Consider the following 22,650-nt stretch of genomic DNA (forward strand, 5'->3'; position numbering starts at 1 on the left):
AAGAAAAAAAGGAACAGCGTCGTAATGTGTATAGATAAAATAATTTTGGGTGCGCGACGCGCGAACGCCGTGACGATGACGTTACTACCGCATGACGAATAATAACACAATTAATTATTATTAACGATTATAATTATATATTGTCCCGATTATTATTAGAGTGACGTATGAAGATTTATTACTGCGACCACGAAAGCTCGCAAAGGAGAAAAAAACTTTGATCTTTTATCGCAAGGAGTACATACAACAAAATATATAAGCGTTTGTAAGGCACACACGTGAAACAAAATAAGTTAACGCGAGAAAGAGTGCACGAGAGAAAGGAAGAGAGCCGAGAGAATGAAAGAGAAAATGGGAGAGAAATGAAAGCGTGAGTGCGCGAAAAAGAGAGAGAGAGAGAGAGAGAGAGAGAGAGAGAGAGAGAGAGAGAGATAACGTGCGTGAGAAACAGTAGTTCGTTTTTGAGTGTTGAGAATGTTCATTTGTAATTGTTTAAATCTAATGAGAAATGTACTGTAAAACCATAAGTACTATAGGCACTAAAAATATATCATTTGTTGACATGAAAAAAATAAAGAAAAACCGACTGTGTGGCATGAGTTCTGTCCGCCGGGAGTCAACGAGATGGCATATACTCGCACACCGGCAAACACATATATATATACGTAATTGCGATGCACATTGCGTGTGCGTGCCCGTGTATTTTATTATTGTAAATTTTTTTCCTTTTTGTTTTTTTTCCCTCTCTCTTTTATATGATAAATATATAATTTATACGAGAGCCGCGAATTGGAACGCGCGATGCGTTGTACCGTGCCCGTTTGTAAACGGAAGAGCGCACCGTCGAGTGGACAAGAGAGTCGTCTTCAATTAGGCGAGAGTCTCGAAGATGACACGAGCGAGAGCATTTCGAGCTTCAGTCTATAGCGTTTAAGCGCATGGGCAATAGTGATATACAATAGCCAGTGAGCAAAACGTGTTATCGACTTTTTGTAGCAGAAAGACGGCACCCGTCGAGTTGCATCGAGGATCTCCGGATTGAGGTGCCATTAAAAGCGCAAAGTGTGACAGATAGATCATTAAATGTTCATTTTGTCAAGTCGACCGAAGTTCATTCCACTGCGATTATACATTCGCGATGCGTCTCCGTTACGTTTTCCGTCATTTCCGAGAGCTATTATTTTGCTATCTAAAGTTGCATATCGGAGGATATGCGACATTCGGAGGAACGGCAGCGAGGGGTTTCCGAGATCTGCAGAAAGGGATGTCATGAGAGAGGTAAATGACATCTCGACATGATTTCCCTATGGGATGGATAATATCCTTCATAATATACGTTTTATTCGTTATTTACAATCATAATTTACAGCTATAAAAATATCTAGATGATACGGTTGTTAATCAATACGTTACGGGAAGCATTGTTAAAATTGCATATATTAGTTGTGTGACAAAATACAGGTTGTAACAATAATCTATCTTAGGCGAACATTAGGTTCGCTGATGTAACACACTCGCTAAATCTCCCGCTGCTAAAACATTTTTTATTCTTTCTACAAATTTATCCTTTCTACAAATGTTAAAAAAATAGTGCAGTTTCTCGCGGAATATCCGATATCGATTTTACAATTAACCTCTTTTTACAATCGTCATCTCAAGTCGAAAACACTGGCGGATCCATAGGGGAAACTGGGCGCCACGGCTACCTCTTCTCGGAGTCTTTTTTTTTACATATGCAACAAAATTATTTATCTGTTTAATATTTCTCACAATCAAAAATATTTAATTACAATTTTATATATTCTAAAAATATTTTTTAATTTAAGAAATTCCTCCTAATATTAAAAAACATAGATTCTATTATATTATTCTTCTTTTATATTAATATAATTTTAAATAAAACATTTTATAAATTATATATTTAAATATTTTTTCAATGTAATAATCCATGTGATAATTTAATGTTCTGTTTTTTTATATTTGATTAAAAAAAATTTCGCTTGCTGCGCGAATCAATGGTCTCTATTCAAATGGATCCGTCAATGCGCGAAAATGAAAATTATAAAAATATATTAATATTAGATATATCTAATATTAATGTATATTAGACACGATTTATGGAATTTATGAAATGTGACAGTCAATTTCCGATAATATTGGGAAAAAGTTGAAGTAAGAAAAGGCACCGATTATTTCAATCATGATTAACGGGTCTTCTCGCGGTCGATTAAGAGATTAAAACAATTAGAGATGTAGAATTCATATGAAATTTTCAAGTCACTTTTAAAATCCATAAAAGGATAATGTTAACATTGTCACAGATTAGTCAGATCGCTATACCGACTGTTGCTACTGTTGCTGCTGCTGTTGTTGCTGCTATTGCTGCTGCGTAGGACTGTTGATGGCCTCCATTTTCTGTTCGTTCTCCCGATTCGGCGAGTCCTGCTTCCTCTTCTCCTCGTCGCCGTCTTTCGTTGGTGATGCCAATAATGCGTTCAACAAGCCTTGCGCAAAGCATACTCCATTATTAATATCGTTTTACTATAACATCTTATACTGCCTTAGCAAAAATAAGTATAAAATACCCCACAAGTTGACTATTTATATCTAACAAAAAATGAATTAAAACAATTTTATTGAAAATAATGTTTATTTTTACAAAAATTTTAATATTTGTTGTCCTTTTGCTTTTATTATCGTTTTTTTTTTTTTCATAGAAATATAATAAATTAAGGGTGTTTTATATTCATTGCCAAGTTTTATATTTATGTTACAATGCAATTAATTGGTCGAATTATTAATTATCAATCGAAATTACTTACCAATATTCTCTCCCTTAAATGAGGTTCCTAGCAAAAAGAAATCGATTAAAATACAATCGAAAGTCGAATTTAAAAATTCGACTTGAAACTCGTTAAAAAAGATTCGAAAGATTGGAATTAAAACTACTCCGAAGGAACCAAACTTTCGACGACGGTATACTATCGAGAGAACAAATAGTTTCGACCGTATCGCAAAATTGATCGCGGGCGATAGAAAACAATTGTTACTCACCGTTATCGCGATACTTATTCAACTGCTGGTACACCTGTTTCATCCGTTCGATATTGATGCGTGAGCTCTTGTTGTGATTCACCATCGGCAACGAGTACTCCTTGCCGATGATGCACTTGGCAGCGTGTTGTATACTGAGCGGCGCGTTCCAGGGCTCGTGAATGTACCTGGTCGGGAAGTTCTTCAACACTGGCAGATAGCGTCTGCTCGTGGAAACAAAATTGCTTTTATCTTGAAACAATAATCCCTTATATATCGTTCATTTGTTACAACAATGTCATAATTAAAAAAATTTTTTTAACTGCACTGAGAAAAAAATAGTTAATTTTAATAAATATTTAGTTCAATACTGAACCAACTGAATATTTACTTACAGTAAGTAAATATTTCAATAAAAAAAAATGATTGTTAAATCAAATTAATATTTCTTTTATCAAATAAATATATCTTTATATTTAATAAATATTTAATTGGCAATATTCAATTAAATATTTATTAAAATTGACTATATTTTTTTTCAGTGTGCTCATAAAAAATGAAAACATAAAAGAAAAATATATTCTAAAAATATACTTTAAAAATACATTTTTTTTATTTCTCTATAATTAGTTAGTACTATAATAAAAATTGCATTTCAAAATTAAAATTATAAAATTGTAATAATTCAAATCATTTAAACTTAGTTTGAAAAACTTTGTTTTTTACTTGTATAGTAAATGAGCGATATAAACTCTATATATATACAGGGAAAGAATGATTTTGTTGAAGTATTGGAAAATTTAACTAAACAGAGAAAGTAATTTTGTTAAATTATTAAAATAATTATGTAGGAACTCGAGCATAATGAGAATAAACAAGGAATGAGCAAGTGTTTGAAATGTTACAAAAAGTTTTGACAGTTTAGTAACCAGCGTCCTACATAACTACAATGTTTTGGTAGTTTAACAAAATTATTTTCATATCTGTCAATTTAGCTCAAGAACCGCACATTAATTATATGAAAAATTGGATTCCAGTGAAATAACTTAGTTTTCACGCACATGTGCTTATTATGTGTGCACAAAATATATCATAGATATAAGGCTCAATAATGGATAATTTTTTAATCCTGGTGTATCAAAGATATAAAACTTGTGTTCATAAAGCACCTTTGACATATCACAGCTTAAAAGTCCATTATTAAATTTTGTGTCTAACGACATCTTTTGTTTATCATATTATAAGCTACATTATATGTAAAGACCAACGATGATATATATTGTACATAAACCAAGCGTTGGTCTATAGCTTGAAATAAGATGGAGTAAAAAGTAAGAGTAAGAAATTGACCAATCACAGTCGAATGTGAGAAGAATAATCGACTGTGATTGGTTAATTTCTTATTCTTACTTCTTATTCTATATTGTAGACGACACATTATGGGATTCGTGCATCTGTTACGTTTCTTATCACGAGAGAAAGAGGAATGTTCTTTGTCAATTCTCGATAGTTGCAGGTGTGAGATAGAGTGAGATAGCACAGATGCTTAACGACTATTTAAACTACCAATTTCTGGTTTCATCTCTCACCACTGAAAAACGTGGGAATATTTGGTTCATACATAATATATATGTCATTAGTAAAAACTTATTTCACTGGAACCTTTTTCGTATAATTAGTACTACTATAATTATATGTTCTATAACAATGATTAGGATTCACTAATTATATGGTCAATTGAATCTCAGTGAATATGAAGTTAATTTTCTAATGAACATTGTGTCATTATCGTTTCGTCATGATAATCTTTTGCACGATTAAGCTTTAATGGAGCTAAGCTGTTTAATGTTCCATCTATCTTGCGGCTAAATTTCGCCTCGCTCAGATTAACGCCTGATACGTTACAAATTAAGATCAATCAAGATTAAAATTTCCATTAATCTGGCCATCACGTAAGCGTTAATCACTATACCGATACCATCGGGCACGCGATCGTTAACGTAAATGTTATTTCGGATGGAAAAAACATTGATAAACGCGCCAGTCAACATTTTTTTCGGAATTTTTCGCGCATCACATTGCGCTCCGTGTTAAAAAAAAAAAATTGTATAACTTTTTTAATCGATTACCTGATATAGTCGCCGTTCGGATCCGCTTTTCTGCCGAATCGTACGGGGCAGTAGCAATGGAAAAATTGTTGGAAAAACGAACTACACGACAACCACATCCACATGCCGGCATTGACGGACCAATCGGCGTCCAAGAGAAGCTCGTCGAATACCTCAAAGGAAGACATTATATTCAACAGTATAAAATAATATAAAATAGCTAGTAAATCAACTATAATTCCGAGTTTATTAATATTGGCATCGATCTGTTTTCTAAAACTTTTTTTAGAAAATTTTTTAGAGTGAATTGTTACTCTGAAGAGTGAAATCTTTTTGGCTCAATTTTCATTTTTTAGAATGAGAATTTACTCCAAAGAACTTAGAGAGTATCTTTATGCCGCTTAACGCTTTTTACATATAATTAAATAGACATCTCATTAATTTTGTCTTCTACTTCGACGAATAAAATAAGTTTTGAGTTATTGTTAGTATAGTTCTGCAGAATGAATAGTTTACTTATTTATTTTTTAACTGGAGAAATATGTTACATTAGGTACGCTGCACGTATTTCCGAGGAAAGGATCTCACAACAAGAAATATTCCTACGAAGTTTGTATATTAATGATAACAAACGAATAAGAAGAAACAGATAGAGAATAATTCAACGTGTATCGATTGAAAAGCCAGGCGTGCCGTGACATTTTACCTTCATTCCTTCCTCCCATGAGATCCAAAGGTCGCCCCTGGTCAAGAAGCAAGCCACCGCATGTCTGGCCAGGTGATGTATCCAACCCTCTTCCCGTAACTGCGTCATGATTGCATCAATCCATGGAAATCCCGTCTGACCCTGAAGCAGAAAAGTTCAGTACCGTTGTAAAAGCAAAATTCCTTGGTCGCGAATTGAATATTTTAAAAATGTGCAAAAATAAATTATAAATTCCTAAAATTAAGGGAAAAAATGGATCTAAGGACATAAGAAATAAATATTCTATTGTTGTAGGGAAAAAAGTGCAAAATAAATGAAGTTCCCAAACCCCCGTAAAAATAAAAGAGCGTAAGTCGAATGTAAGATGAGAATAATAGAAATGTAAACGAAGCTTCTAGGAGGCAAAAATTAAAACAAGGAAACGTAAAAATAAAAGAAGCATTAAACGTTTATTTTATGTTTCGTTATTTCAATCTTTGCTTCCTAAAAATTTCGTTTACGTTTCTTTTATTCCTTACATTCGATTTAGATTCTCATTTTCGCCAGGATAGTGTTGCAAATGCAGTTATATTCATCAGTCATATTATAAATTTTTCAGTTGCAAAACTAATCTAGTGCATTTCTATTTTAGTAAACAGAAATTGTGTCTATTTCTTATGCCATATTATATATATTTTGTTAGTAAAAAGTTGAATTTTTCGTAATTGAAAAAAATTTTATTAATAGCTTCAATGGTAAAAATTATATAAATTTTTTTCGCTCTCACCAAAAAAAAAATTTCAAGTAGAGATAACGATTAACTTTTACCATTGGACTCAATTACTCAATGTTCTTTGCGCGCGCGCGCGTGCGCGTGTGTGTGTGTGTGTGTGTGTGTGTGTGTGTGTGTGTGTGTGTGTGTGTGTGTATATTTATATATATTTACTTTCACAAATTCATAAAATTGAAAATAATTATTGTAATATTGTATTTTTTTATTGTTAGAATTTTTATTTGATCGCACTGTACGAACAAAATAGCGAAGCAAATTGGCCTCTGTTTGTGTGCAAGATATCACTCACGTTCGCCCACTTTGCAAGTGCCTCCACGTTCTTGTCCCACGGTATCTGCACGCAAATCGGATTGCCCTGCATTTTGTCGAAATTTGGATTCTTCGTCGCTGCACAGTAAAAAAATTCGCGCCAGAGAAGTTGCCCGTGCAATGACAGCGGCGGCACCGCTTTCTTTATCTGAAACAATATTAGTAAAAAAATCGGTATTATAACAGTATTGAACAATTATAACAGTTAAATTGAGTTAATTATTCTAAAATTCTTCTAAAATTATCAAAAGGCGAAATGTTGCTTGATAAAATGATAAAGAACAATGATAGCATCATAGTTTTAAGAAAAAATAATAAGCAACAACAAATGAAAAATTTCATTGATTATACAGTAAAATATTTATATAGAGAAGATTTTTATAAAAAACATTATTTGGATATAAAATAAACATTAATTAATAATTTATTAACATTAAATATATTTTGTTCTAAATAAACAAGAGCTTCGCGAAAATAATCGTGTTTATATTCTTATAATTAGAAGTAAACTGTATGAATATCTTTCTATGTGTCCAAATAATGCATAATTTTTCATTTTTATTTACTAAGATAATAGATTTTAATTATTATATATCTTTTTAGATAAAATAATTTTTAAAAATATAGTGTTTAAATTCTTGGGAATAGAATCTTATTTTCAAGAATGAAAATTGAGCCAATCATAAAAAAGAATCGTTCAATTTTCAATCTTCAAGAGTGAGATTTCACTCTTTATAGTGAATCTTACTATAAAAGTTTTAAAGAGAGTACAATATTTTATTCTTTCTTAATAAATTGCCAATTAATGTTTTACTTTCTAAAAATAAAAAAATATAGAGAAAATATTTAAAAAAGATTTTTTTTAGATATCTACCTATATATTTTTTACATTACTGTATGTAATGCTCGCTAAGAAACAATGAGAACATTATATCCTCATAATCACGAACTTATACAGAACAGCTTTCGTGACTTTTCGCAGAAATAAAAATCTCGCTGCGCAATTAACGCGTCCCTGAAGTTTCATTTAATTATTACCGCAAAGTTTCCGAGCGAAAAGGAGAAGAAGAACAGGATAGAAACTTGCGAGAAGTTCTCGCGATAAATTTTGTGCGCGATAGATACATCTCGCATCATCATTTTCATGAACAATTCCGCTTGTGGAAGAACATCTCGAACCTTCTTGTATAGATCGGTGAGTTGATAATAAAACAATCGCGTACTGAGACAGCCGAATCGCAAATAAGGTGAGAGTCCAGTCTGACTCGGCAATAAGGATTGCGGTGTCATCTTCGGTCTGCCGAAGCTCGCTACCCATGCCTTCCTCTCGAGATGACGTTCGAGTCGAGCCAGGGCCTCGCTTTCACCGCCGACCCACACCGGTGGCAGCAGACTTTCCGTATCGAAGCCTATAATTATAAAAAAAATCGGGGAGCTTGTACAGAAAAAGTCATGTTCCCGTCGAGTAATTTTTCGATAAGTTAGCAACGCGAGTCGGAATTTTATTATCTCCTCTACTCGGTATTTTATTATCTTTATTCTCATTTCCGCAGATTCGTGCAGCGAAATTTCTGATTGAAAATGACCGAACCAGAAGATTCTGATCATATCAATCAAAATTCTGATTATCTCGACTAGAATTATAAAACCAGAAAATTCTAATTTGTTAAGCTATACCTTCAGCAGGATTAAATTTAATAGCGTATTTATTTTATCTTTCCTTTTAACCTCTTCAGACCTGATTTTAATGATTTTTATGTTTTAAACAAATTTTTTTAACTCAATTCAAGGATTTTTTAATAAATAATTTTTAATAAATAATTTAATAATTGTAGTAAAAAATTAATTTTTTTTCAAAATTTTGACTATTTTTCCAACATACATATTATTACATATATCTGATTTCAGATGATATCAGTGGATTAAATAATCAATGGGTAATACCTACAAATTTGGTGTACACAGAGTTTGAAGGAATTAAATTAATTAAATTATTTATAAAAATTTAAATTGTAAGTATTTTGTAATTAAAAGAACGAAATATATAAAAATATTATGTTATTAATTTAAAATTTTCTATTTAAACATAATGTATTAATAATAATATTGTATCACTTAACATCGATAGCATTCTTAATTCGGCGCCACAAAATCCTAGCTTTAATATTCCATTCAAGAAAATTTTATTTTATAGCCCTTTATATTTGGTAAAATTTCGAGTTATTACTGATTGCAATTTATTTTATAACATTAAGCATCTCAATGAATAATCCTCGAGCTTAATATATTAAAATTTCGAAAATAAAAATTTGATTGTGTGCAATAAAATATATTATTATCCGATGCTTATTGTATAAAAAATAACGTTGTTTAGCGCTCGAATGGCGCCTCGACAGTTTTATTAAGAAAAACTCGACTTGGAATATCGACCAAGGAATCTGTCACTAAAATTAAAGAGCCGTAGACATTCCGTACAGCACAATGTTATTCGGCGAATGTCTTGCTTCTTTATCCTTTTGGCATTACAGAGAATTGCAAGAGAAAAAAGCTAAAAGCCTTTGCTCTGACATTTGATAACAATGAGAAGAAGCGATGGAATAATGTGTGACATTTGAAAGTGACAATACAAATTATATACTCACAGAGCTATACATCAATGAGATAATGAGCTATTGCACCATGCCAAGAACACTTTAAGACGCCTGGTACTTAATAATAAGGACAATCAACTAAGATAATTAATAATCGATTGGATCTCTTGCGATGAGTGATGCGGAGTGCATAATACAGTTTGAATAACAATGGATTGCAACGCACTATCGACGAATTACGTTATACGAAATAATACCCGATTGCTCCCTTACGGATGGCGCATTAATGTTGCATCGACTAATCTGCCGCGAATGAATTCTCCATGGCAAACGCAACAGACTCGCGCTTACAATTAATCTACAGTTGTCCAGCTTGGGATATTCTATTCGAAATGCATATCTCGTTATTACCTGATATCATGAAACAACTCTGGCCGGGTGTTCTAATTTATGCTGAATTATTTGACCTCTGTCCTCAATTTTAATAATTGGTCTTTAATTAAGCCGGATCGAGTTTTCTTTAAGCTGAAGTTTATGAAAAAAAATAAAAAAGTAGAAAGAAAGTCTGTACAAAACAATGGTTGATGATGCATGAATTTTTAATTTTTTATTATTATTAATACTTTTTGTATTAGTATTAATAATTTTTGTATTAATTATTATGAATATTGAATATATATATATAATTCACGCATTATTGTATAAACTTGGTCGTTAGAATTCTATATAAGCTCAGTATTAGGCTTAATACTGGTTATCACAGTTCAGATACTGAATGATAACTTAGTTAGGGCCTAGTACTGACAAATAGTATTGATCCAGTCATTTTAATCAGTCATTTGTCAGTGATGGCTCAGTACTGGTTGAAAAAACTTTGATTGTCATTTAACAGCGAGTTATTTGCCAATGATAGCCAGTATTAGTTCCCAAACAGAACTACAAGTCATTATTAATAATTAAAATGCTTCATTATTAATAATCAAAATGATTCCGAAATGATTATTAAAAGTTTTTTAATAATTTCCGATTCGTTTTAATGATATTTTGACATTTTAATGTCAAATGTGATATTTTGTAACTTGTTGTTCTACTCGACATTGACAGAGCTTTAACCGTTAATTGACAGTCGTAGCATTGGCTAAGTGTTGATTTTGTAATTGCTGGCGACCTTATATAGGATGTCAAAACTTTTTGCAACATTATCATCAACGCTTAAACGGTCTTCATAATTGTAATGGTTCAAGAAAATTATTTTTAGATATGTGAGTGATCTAGTTAAACTTTTAGATACTTCAGTAAAATTGCTTGTCTGTATATATTTAGGAATTCTCAATTAATAATGAATGATTACTTTGATAATTTGTTGTTTAACGAGATAACAAAGACTTAATTCTAAAACATTAAACCTTTTTTTGTTGTGAAAAATTGATTTTTTTTTTACCAAGTTCTTCGAGGGTGGGCACTCCATAATGATCGTCATGATCATCCTTTAGGGGTGTGTAGGCGCTGCCAATGCAGGCGGCAGTCACTGTCGGTACCGGGGGTTCCGGTGGGTCCATGCCGGCGACGACGTTTTGAAATTGATGATAGGTCAACGGTGGTTTCCCACTATTTCTCTCTATAATCCTGAAACGCATAACAACGAGAATGGAGTCACGAAATGGCTTGCAAACAATGGTGAAAGTTGCGACGTAATATTTAATCCTAGCAAGTCCCGCTAGAATTCTATTCTAAACACTCGGATATATGTTCGAAGTGTAGTTAACTAACACATATAAGCTTTCCAAGAATATATATATTTCTTCTTTTTTTCCCATAAATATATCTCATTAAATAATTTTAGAATTATATTATAATTACAAAGTTAGATTTTAATTACAGTTAGACGGAAGCTAAATAAAGATAAATTTTTTTAATTTAAATAATTTGACATCTACTATCATTAAAACTCTCGGCAAATAATGTATATATACTATTTAAAATAAAGGGAGAGAAAAATTGATTAATTTATCATATATTATAATAAAAATTATTCAGAAAATATGTATGTACTTCAGAAAAGCACTGTTATAAATTTGATAAAAATAATAAACAAAATGATAAAAAAATAACAAAAAATCATTTTGGCTTTAATAGTGTTAAATTTATATTGTTAAATGAGATTATTTACACTTTGTCTTAAATCAATATGAAAAATTTCAATCAATGTGAACAATTTTTCTAACTCACTCATCTAGTCTATAAAGAGTGTGCGAGACTCTCTGGACCACCGAGATACCGAGCTCCTTACAAAGGGCCGAGATATTATGATCTCGCACGCGGCCAAATGGTTCCGGATCCTCCTCGAAAGTCAAATCTGTTGTGCCCCATTCTTTGAAGAGCTTGGGGAGCGCATCGGCCGGCTGTCCCCGGATCACAAACAGCCGGGAATTTAGTTTCCTCAGGGAACAGTCTAGATCCTCTAAACATTGCAGTAGAAACCTGTCGGATTGTACGTAAAGCAAATCAATCAGATGTCGCACAAAATTACTTAATAATGTTTTTAGATAATGTAAAAATAAATATATATATATATACAGAGCAGAGCAATAACTTTGTCCACTTAAAGTATTTTAATTATTTTTAAAAGCATAAAAATATTTTAATTATAGAAGTAATTTTAATGTCAAAAGAGGATCATAATATGCTAATAATAACTTTTTTGTGGGTGAATGCGCTTTAAAAAGCTTGAGCAGAATATCTTTCTCCATTTTTAAAAATAGAATTATATATGATTTTTTTATCTAATATGATTTTTCTAATTATTTTGTTTGTAAATGTATTAAGCTAGTTATTAAAAAATCAATAATTTACGAGACATTTTATATTCGATTTTGACATATATTAACATAAAATATAAAATATTTTGAAAATTATTAATAATAGATAATAATAATAATACTTTATTGAATTAAATTAATCTAATTTTTTGACAATTGCAATTACATATTTTTTTGAAAAGTAACAATGCATTTTTTTTGCATTAATTAATTCATCTCATTAGTCAGTGTAGAAAAGTGTTAAAGTATAAAATCAAATAGTTTATACATATTTTACATTTCGAGTTAAAACCCAAAAATAAAATTAACGCCTCGTAAATTAACGTAAATTAATTTTATGGTAACTTTATTATTCTTAAATGCAAAATAACTATAGATATCATACATATAAAAAATTATGTAAATCCATTTTTAAAAATGGAGAAAACTGAAACACCTTCACCTTCATATAAAAATTATTACTTTAAAAATATATATTATAATATGATTACGATTTGTAACAAACTGAATATTACATTTTAATTGACTTCTTCACAATAATAACATAATAAAAGAATTGTCGTACATAAAATTACAAAATATGGAAAACAATATTTATTAAATATTTTATTATTTATTAAATATCTCCATTGCAGTTAGCATTTAGCTTTTTTAGTAATTAAAAAATAATTTATCATTAAGAGCAACATAACATATAACAAGCACGCGTGGCTATAGTCGCTGTTTGCCGTTGATTTTTGGTCGATGTCGCCACTAATGTCTTCCTTGTCAACTGTGATTCAGTAGGATTATCGACAACATCTAAGTAATCGCTTAGGAAACGGTTACATAACGCTTAATCAACATGACAAATGATCGACGACGAAGTTGTGCCTCGAATGTCCGTTGCAGTAAGTGTATCGAGATTATGCGATGCAACGAAGATCTACGGCGCCATTTGTGAAACAGTATTGACTCATTATTATCAATGAATTAAATAATCATAACTCTCGTAACTATCATCGCAATCTCGTTCAAACCTAAGATGCAATAAGGAAAGCTTGATATTATCATTAACGTGATCATTCTCAATAATTATCCAAGAATTCTAATTATTTTCCTGTTCATTTATTCACAACAAGATTTAGAAATAGTAAAGATTTAGAAAAACAAGAAATAGGGGAAATAAAATAAAATAATATAAAAGTAAAATAAAACAAAGATATATATAAAAAAAATTTTTATTTATTTTATTTTTCCATCGATATTCATTTGCAACAACATTTAGAAAAGCGAGAAAAATAAGAGAAAAAATAAAATAATAAAATAAAATAGATTTATTTAAAAAAAAGATTTTTATTACTATTTTGTTGATAATAATATTAACGTAAGAACGGCACATTTGAGGCGCCAACGCCTTTCATTGCGTTATTTCGCTTTTGAGTTGATTTGCATCGATCTCGCGGGTCATCATAGGCGCTCACCTCCATTTATTGATGCCAACGTTGGTACTTCCGGCAAACCAGGGGTCCAGCACAAAGACACACCGGAAAGTGGACGCCCCCGCGAGACCTTCCTTCAGTGAGGGATTGTCGTGCAGTCGGAGTCCCTTGCGGAACCAGTGAACCGTATGCTTCCCACCATCACCTCGAACTCCCGAGGTCACTGCCTGGCCCATCTCATTCTTACTACTTCCCGTCATCTTTTCCTAGTACACCCTTCGAAGAATATAGACCTTAATTAATTGATTCAACGCGTAAAAGTGATTCCATTACTGTCCTACTTGAGTGCAATTACAATAAATCTATTATAATATTGCAATATTACAATAAATTAACGAGGCGTTTATTAATTCTATTCAGACTATTTATATTTGTATGGATTTTTTTAACATAATTATTCACGTTGGAGTTTCTGACATTCCAACATTAGATCTCTTTATTATTCTCTTTGATGATTTGTAAAGATTCGTAATATTCTATACATCTTTTAGATAAAGATAAGTGCAAAAATTTTTTTTTAATTATAAATTTACACTAAATGTAATAATATACATATATAACATGATTAGCAAATTTATAGATTGGGGTGCCCTGAATATCCACATGAATAATTAAAAAAAAGATTAATAGTGCAAAGAGTTTTAGAAATTGCCCGCAACAAGTTCTTTCACGAATTTATTCGAATTAAATATTTCGTTCGTTTTTTTTTTATCACCTTGGAATAGTTTCTTAGAATTTTTAAAATTTTAATAACTCTTCGAATTGAAAACGCTCCTTAAAATTAATAATGATATAATAAAGTTTTGTCGGATAATTATATTCCTAAATTTAATATGCAAAAGACACGTCCTCTTCCTTTCCTTTTATTTTAATTAGCTTTAAATGGATAATTTTTAGAAAATACCCCGTGTTTCTAAGAAACGTGAAATCCAGAAATTCGATCAAAATATGCCTCCCTCTCTCGATTGTGACGGATCAGTGCATCGAAAAGCGCACATCTTGAATATCTTTGTACTCAATGTTTCAAAGAAAGCCTCCACGATAGAAATGGTGATCGATCCCCATGGAAGCTCTTACAAATGTATCTTGTCGTTCAAAATGCGTGTTAAGGATCCGTCTATCTTGCTTTTCGATTCACCACTAAGTCGGAAAATAAGTCGACCTTCGCAGAGTAACCTTGAGACTACAAGGGAGAATTTCCGTGTCGATCCTCGGAGGGTCACGTCGTGTGGAAAATTCGATTTTCTCCGGATCTACTTCTAGGATGCTACTTCGAAGAGACCACGCCTCGATTGGCCCACTTCAATTTGGCGTTTTTCGCCATCCGCGGGGACGAGAATGACTATTAACCCTTTGACGATTGTTCAGAAAAGAAAGTTTAATAATAATAATGAAGCTCATTTATGCTCTGCTATTATTATTAATCTCTTCAACTAACTCTTCTTCTTTTTCTAAGAATTTATTAGTCCATATAGTATAGCTTATACAGACAATTACAATCAAAATCTCTGATCTACAATTTCGATCTCAGATAAAATCCTCCTTGACAAAATCCTCCAAAACAGTTCCTTGACATTCTATTCTTGGTGCAGAATTTTGTTGTGAAACAACACTCGACGCGTTATCGCGGAACTACGTCTTTTGTCGCCACATAATGATTCATGCGATGTCATGAACTCCATTGTAAGGTGAAATTAGCGTATCCATTGTAAACGAGCATATGTACATTACTTCAGAATTGAGATTTATTTTGAATATGTAAAAGATGTTTTTCGAAAAATTCTCTCTTATATCCGAGAACAGAGAAGAACAGGAGATAAAAATAAATTTATAAAATTGTCGTCAATTTGGAAGATTAGATGCGCAATTTCCTTGACGATTCAGATTTCTATCTATTTGCTCCCTACAGAGATATAAAATGTTATATAGCTGTAACTTTTATATAAACTCCTCCCTGTCTTCTTTTTTTTTTGATAAAACCGTTTTATTATTACACAAATGAGGACCATTCTTTTTCAAGATAAATTCAATTACTTCCGTCACTTGCGATCTCCAGAAAAATCATAGCTCGCAGCTTTGCGGGAAAGTCCATATCTCGCGACATCGGGGAGAATTAACGAAATCTCGACGGGACGGCGGATCGTCTTCGCGATATATGGTTGATTTCCCCGGCAACCGAAAGGGTCAAAGCGACATGTACATTAATTTTATCCCACAGACACGTTTATATCTGCTACACCAATGGCGTAGCTAACGATCTCTTTCATCTCCGAAGAGTAGAGACATCACTTTCAGTAGAGACATCAAAAATTAAAATCTACATACAATTTATATTTATATATATATATATATATATTCATGCGTCTCATCATCTTTAAGAAAATTCTTTTTAATTCTTTTTAATAACTTCGATAATCAACGCATTCTTCTTTCATCAATTAATTGTCAATTATTATTAATAACAGTACATAGAGGTGCAGATAGAACAATTTATTATTCTAGGGTGAACGCCGTCAGCAGAACAAGGTAATCAAGATCGATCCTTTGAAGTTTCTCCGTAGACCGAGGCAGAAAGGAGGAGTCGCGGGGAAAGGAGGGACGAGAGTGACCTGAATGTTGGTTACGCTGCTGTGCTGCATCGTTGCTAGTTCCATGTGTGTCATTTTCCAGCAACGACAGCGAAACCACCGCGAGATTAGCTCTCAGATGAGGGCTATCTTTTAGCGCGTTATTCATGAACCGAGAGGGGGCGAGGGAGATCAACGTGCGTTTTACAGTAATTTATTGCAGAATTCATTCGTCCCTCCCACGACGCGGACATATGTATATGCAGCAAACAAGAGGGTTGCTGAAGCAAGGGGTGCATTAATGCGTTAATCGATAATGTCTTCAAGAGGGACTTTTTTAGCATTTACGAAGAGTGAAAGTTAGTCTTTAAGTCCTCCAGAGCCGATGCCAAAATCTGTAACATCAATTACTGACATCAATTACTGGATTTGTGAGACTCATTTAATTTATAGTGACCCATTTAATTGACTAAAAGACCCTAATTAATTTTAAGGATCAAAATGATATAATTAGTACAAGAGAATGAATACTAGTTTATTTTAACTTCTGTCGGCAACATGGAGTCTTTAAAAGTACTGTCGATATTTTGATTCTGAATTCTGATAGACAATTTATTTAAATCGCGTTCCAAATTTTGGAACATGATTATGAATTAACGTTTTTTTTTAAAAAAATAATAAATGTAAAATGATAAATAAAAATAAAAATATGTGAAATAAATTTTCAACACTATCGTGATTTTTTATTTAAAAACCTAGATATTCGTAAAATACTATTAGTGTGGAAAAATATAATTTTAAAAAATAATATGATCTCGTAACTTGATGTAATTTTTGATGTGATGTTATGTAATGTTATACATTAAGTGTTATTAGTTATTTAATATACCAATATAATATTGTTCGTATGTTTCATTAACAATTATAAAAAATTATTTACTTAAATAAATATTAAATTTTTTTAATTTCCTCTTTCCCTTCTTAAGAAGTTGGTCATAATGTAATTTCATACATTTATACTAATTATAAATGTTACAGGATAATCGCGCGCGCGAAATTAGAAATCCTCAAGTAACAGATGGAATACTATATATTTGATCCGCCATATTTTTCAAGCCTGAAGATAGAATATGCGTGAACATCTTATTTTATTTTATGCACAATCTATCTCATTCTATCTTAAACAAATCTTGAAAAATATGACGGATCAAATGTATGGTGTTTAATCTCTTACTTGAGAATTCTAATCAAAACAAGCAGATTCGTTCGAACTCATCCGCGTCTCACATCTTGTCTTCCCTCCATTGCTAATTATTTTTTATCGGTACGTTAAATTATTACAAAAAATTGTGCTATTATATCGTCGTCACGAAGACATCGCCAATTCGTTCGTCTTAACTCTATTTAAAGTTCCAATATTACATCATCGCAACGCCGCGTTTCATCGCTGCCGCATGAAGGCGGCAATATAATCGAAATTTATCGTTTTTTGATGGAATTACATCCCGCCTTCGATAACTTTTTCCGACGAAACTTCTCAGAGAGAAAGAGAGAACATATATGAGGCACTAAAGTCGATACGATATGTCGTAACTCGGCGAACACGATCATCCACCGTCTTGATCGTGTCCGCAGACATTGCGACCACGTCGGGTTCACGGTGGTGTTGCAGCAGTTTTCCTGTGGAAACTCTTCTTATGAAAGAGACCACAACAGAAAAGAAACTTTAATTCTGACACACACACACACAGAACAGCAGATCGGAACAGTAAGGAGACGGACTTGTTTCATGTAGAATTAACTTTAATCTCTCGAGGGATTTACGGCAAAAAGGACATTGTATCTTAAATATTTGAGTACGTTTCACTAAAATAAACTGTAATACACTACATTTTTTAAAAAGAGCATCATTCTCTAGTATTCGCGTAAAAAGACGTTAAATAGAATAAGAGAGGGATCCGTTTCTTCCCTGAAAATTCTTGGCGATTATCGCGCAAAAACGTGCTTCAATGATAAATGGCGCAGCTACAGCGAAAACATTCTTAAAATATTACACAAAATGAGCAATTTTGTTGAAATATTTAAAAATTTAGCTAAATACAGATCTAAAAATAATTTTGTTGGATTAAAAATAATAATTATGTAGAAAACTTAAGCATGTTAAGCAATGCAATAAAAAATTTTGATAATCCAGCAATTAATTTGAGCATCTTACATAATTATCTTGATAATTTAACAATTATTTTCAATTATTTATCTAACTAAATTTCTGAATTGCAATTTCTGAATAAAAAGACTTATCTCTGATTGAATTAACTTGTCCATTTCGTAGTTAAAAGTTCTTACTCGAAACTGGATTGCCTATAACTTCGAGAGTTCTCAAAAAATCATATTTTCGAAAATCAAAATTTTCGGAAAATACTCTTAAATTATTTGAAAAAAAATGTAAAGAAAAACAATCCAATTTTTTTACATTTTAAATCAGGCAGTTTAAATCCGTAAAGAAATAAGTAAAATACAATCTGATTTTTATGATAGTAAAAATTCATTGTTGAAGCTTTCATAAGTATATATAAATTTTTTCAGATTTTTACAGTTCAATAAAAATCTGCAATGACATTCGAGAGCTCAGACTGCGAAAATTTCACATTGCGAACGGAAAATTAATCACGCGCCTCGCATATGAGAATCAGCATTTAAACATATGATCCATATAAACATAAAGAAAAGCCGGATGACATTACGTCGTCACGTGTCACACTAATATAATCGTTCTTTTCTCGTCTTGAGTTGTGATGTAAGCAAAATAGCTTTCACGTTCTTTCGACATTTGTGATAATGTTGGAATAGCGCATATACTCGCGTTTTTACTGACAGCAGCAGAGAATTCCTGAAATTCGAAGCGATCGATGAAATACGAGCTCAGTTAGCCGCTGTCACGAGTGCATTAATTTTATTTCTGCATAGATAGCAGCTCGTCTTCAGAATTTCGATATGGATGGAACTCTGGCTCTTCTCCAGAGATTTCTGGAGAATTCCTAAAACGTTCTAAAAATATTCTGTTCTATGAGTGTAAATAAAAATATGACGTAATGAAAATCGATATAACTTTTCTATTTCTATTAGAAAACCAATTTGATTTTATTTTTATGATATCTAATATGATAAATATTAGTACGCTAAAAAAATAGATATTAAATGCCAAAATAAAAGATATATATTTAAATCCGCTTAAGGGATTTAATGTGTGTAGAAGTTATTTTTATATCTGCTCCAAAAGTCCATTTTGGAGTTATATGGATATTTCAGCACTTTCAATAAATTTTACGTTCAATGATCATTCGAATAAAGTCCCAATCCATTCGATATATTACAATTAATAATTGTTTTATTAATAATTGTTAATTTATAGTTTATTATTTTCTTCTGGTATAAAATAAAAATCACGACTTTTAAAAATAAACAAATTTAGAAAACAAATCTCTCTCTGATAATAATAGAAGCTGTAATTTAAAATTCCGATATACTTCACAATTTATATTTTTAGCAAATATCTTACAATAACTCGAAATTGTATCAGTTCTCATGCAGATAATTTAAAAAACATTTAACTGAAATATTATTATTCGCACAAAAACGTTAAACAGAGGTTATTAATGCTAAAAATAGTTTATTAAATCATTGAAATGTCTCATATAAAAACAGTATTAAAAAAGAAACATTTAATAGACATTATAAACGACATTATAAATTATTAAATAGTTTAAGAAATGTATCGAATAAACGTTTATTTTTTAGTTTATATATTTATTACACGGTTTCTTATTAAATATTTATTATTTATGTGTTTATTATCCTGAAAAAAATTTACTAAAACTTAATACATATTTTTTTAATAATACTAAATAAATATTATCTTACACGAAATAAATATGTATAATTAAAAAAAATGATAAAAAAACAAAATTAATAGTTTTATAAAATAAATATATATTTATACATTTAATAAATATTTACTTATTAGAATTATTCAGAATATTTATTAAAATTTAGTATTTTTTTCAATATATTATATATATGTTTTGTACTTTGGACGTTATACATTGCTTGGATTATAATCCATCAAGATAATAATCCTCCTTCTTTATGTAATAATCCTTCAAAAACAGGAGTCACATATATGCTATTGATTTATTCAATACGTATTTATTCGTCTTGTTTCTAGAGAGATCAAATTCTAGAAGAATAACAAGCATCGATTACATAAGATTATTGTCGATAATGTCTAATTATAACAATTAATATCGTACAAACATGCAAATATATGTATATGAAACTAAATGTAAATCGAATGCAATTTATACTAGACAGCTTATTTTGTTACTTTCGAGATACTCTCGATGGAAGAATACTCTGATAACGGTTAATATAGCATCAAGACACAAAAATGACATTTTACTTATTGCATATAAATTTTAATTAACCACCTGTAGCTCGTACCATCGAGCGATAAATAATGTTTGCCGTTAATTCACCAAATTTTACATTTCATTTAAACCCCTATTTATTTTAACTCTCCCCCACTCGTTCCGCTTCCCTGTTGATTTCAGCAATGTATTTTCATTTTCCACATCAGCGCCGATATATTATATCTCGAGATCAATTTTCACACGTACATTGTGCACATGTAAATGGCGTATATAGTGAAAAAGCGATAGATATTACGTTCGATGAGTTATCTGCGTATTGATGAACACTTCTGAAAGAAGCTTGGCCTTACTTCTGTGCCTGGAGATCGATCGTGTAACTTTTTCCCTGGGACAGAAACGTGAAAAATAAAAATTTTTTTGTTATATATATATATATATACATACAATATATGTACACATACTCTTTAAAACTTTTAGAGTGAAGTCTTTACTACTCTGAAGAGTGAAATTTTAAAGATTGGAAATTAACTTTTTCAAGACTAATTCAATTTTCACTCTTTAGAGTGAAATTTCCAAAAATTCAGATAGTACATAAAAATTTTCATTTTTGATATCTCCACATTAAAGGAAAAATTACACGATTAACCTCATGAATTGAGTACTTTGATCGAGCAGCGTGTTTACTTGCAACGACATGACGGTGACTAAACACAGCGTTCGTTGCTGTTTCGTTTTCCGTTTGCGTGACACGAATAACATTTCAGTAGCTCCTTACGAGCGTTAATTGATAAGGGTCGAATGCCGTGACTGAAGTTGGGAACATCTATCCCGCCCAAAAGTATCTACTCGTCGAGTAGATGAGTCAATAAGTAAGTAAACCCACGGACGATTAAACATTTGTTTCACGATCCATTTCCAATCAATTCAACGTACCCGAATAAAACCTTCGAGTTCTCATAGCATTAATGAAACTGATAATTCTGTCATTAATAATGACGAAAAATTTTCCACAAATTCTTTTCTGTAAATTCTTAATATGTTTCTTTACGATATTAACAAAAAATTCGATGTTCTCTTTACGTGAATAACAAGGATTATTAATTTCTTCACGAGACGATTAATAGATTACGTTGTATACAGTTATTCAGCAATCATCTTGTCAACATATTCACAAGATTAACTAGTTATTCAATATATCTCAGATCGGATTTCTTTTAATCACAGCGAGTGAAATTAATTTTGTCAGTATTGTAATAAAAATGAGCAAAAAGATTTGCAGAGTCTTATTTGAATCTAAAATTTAATTTTTAGATTAAATTTTTTAGAATACTGAACCAATATGAAAACATTAATATTAATTATTAATTTAATTTCCAAATTAAATTTATATTGTACTTTCTTTCAACGCAAAGTTCTGATGATTGATCTAAGCATATATAAAGGAACCTTTAGATTATACATATATATACACATATGTATACACATAATGGATTATATATTAATTGTTGTGTATTAATTTGATATATTATATATAATTATATGATTTAATATATAATTAAATAATCAATATCATATTTATCATATTTATAAATCATATTAATATCATCATATTTATCATATATCATATTTATAAGTAATATATATATGTACATTCCAACCTAAAAATGTAAAAATATTTTTAAAAAATTAATATTTTTGGAATTATTTATTCAAATATCTTCATATCCATAACATTGAAATTTTTTAAACAATAATTGTTCAGATTCAATAACAGTAGATCCAAAAATATTTCTTAAAATTAAAATATTTTTCAATATATTTTATGGACATTTGA

At 30.9% G+C, this 22,650-nt stretch overlaps 1 protein-coding gene across 1 annotated transcript; it reads right to left on the bottom strand.

Moving 5' to 3' along the window:
* Nucleotides 1-2,376: 2,376 nt before the first annotated feature.
* Nucleotides 2,377-14,019, bottom strand: LOC105622379 (cryptochrome-1-like). Its single transcript, XM_012203803.1, has 10 exons — nt 13,802-14,019; nt 11,749-12,000; nt 10,961-11,145; nt 8,108-8,337; nt 6,909-7,076; nt 5,848-5,988; nt 5,163-5,314; nt 3,055-3,257; nt 2,823-2,849; nt 2,377-2,504 (listed from the first exon to the last, which is right to left on the bottom strand). Exons 1-10 carry the CDS (start codon nt 14,017-14,019, stop codon nt 2,377-2,379), a joined length of 1,704 nt encoding a protein of 567 aa, XP_012059193.1.
* Between the last annotated feature and the right edge of the window lie 8,631 nt (nt 14,020-22,650).

Source organism: Atta cephalotes (genome assembly GCF_000143395.1).
Source record: "Atta cephalotes unplaced genomic scaffold scaffold00044, whole genome shotgun sequence".
NCBI lineage: Eukaryota > Metazoa > Arthropoda > Insecta > Hymenoptera > Formicidae > Atta > Atta cephalotes.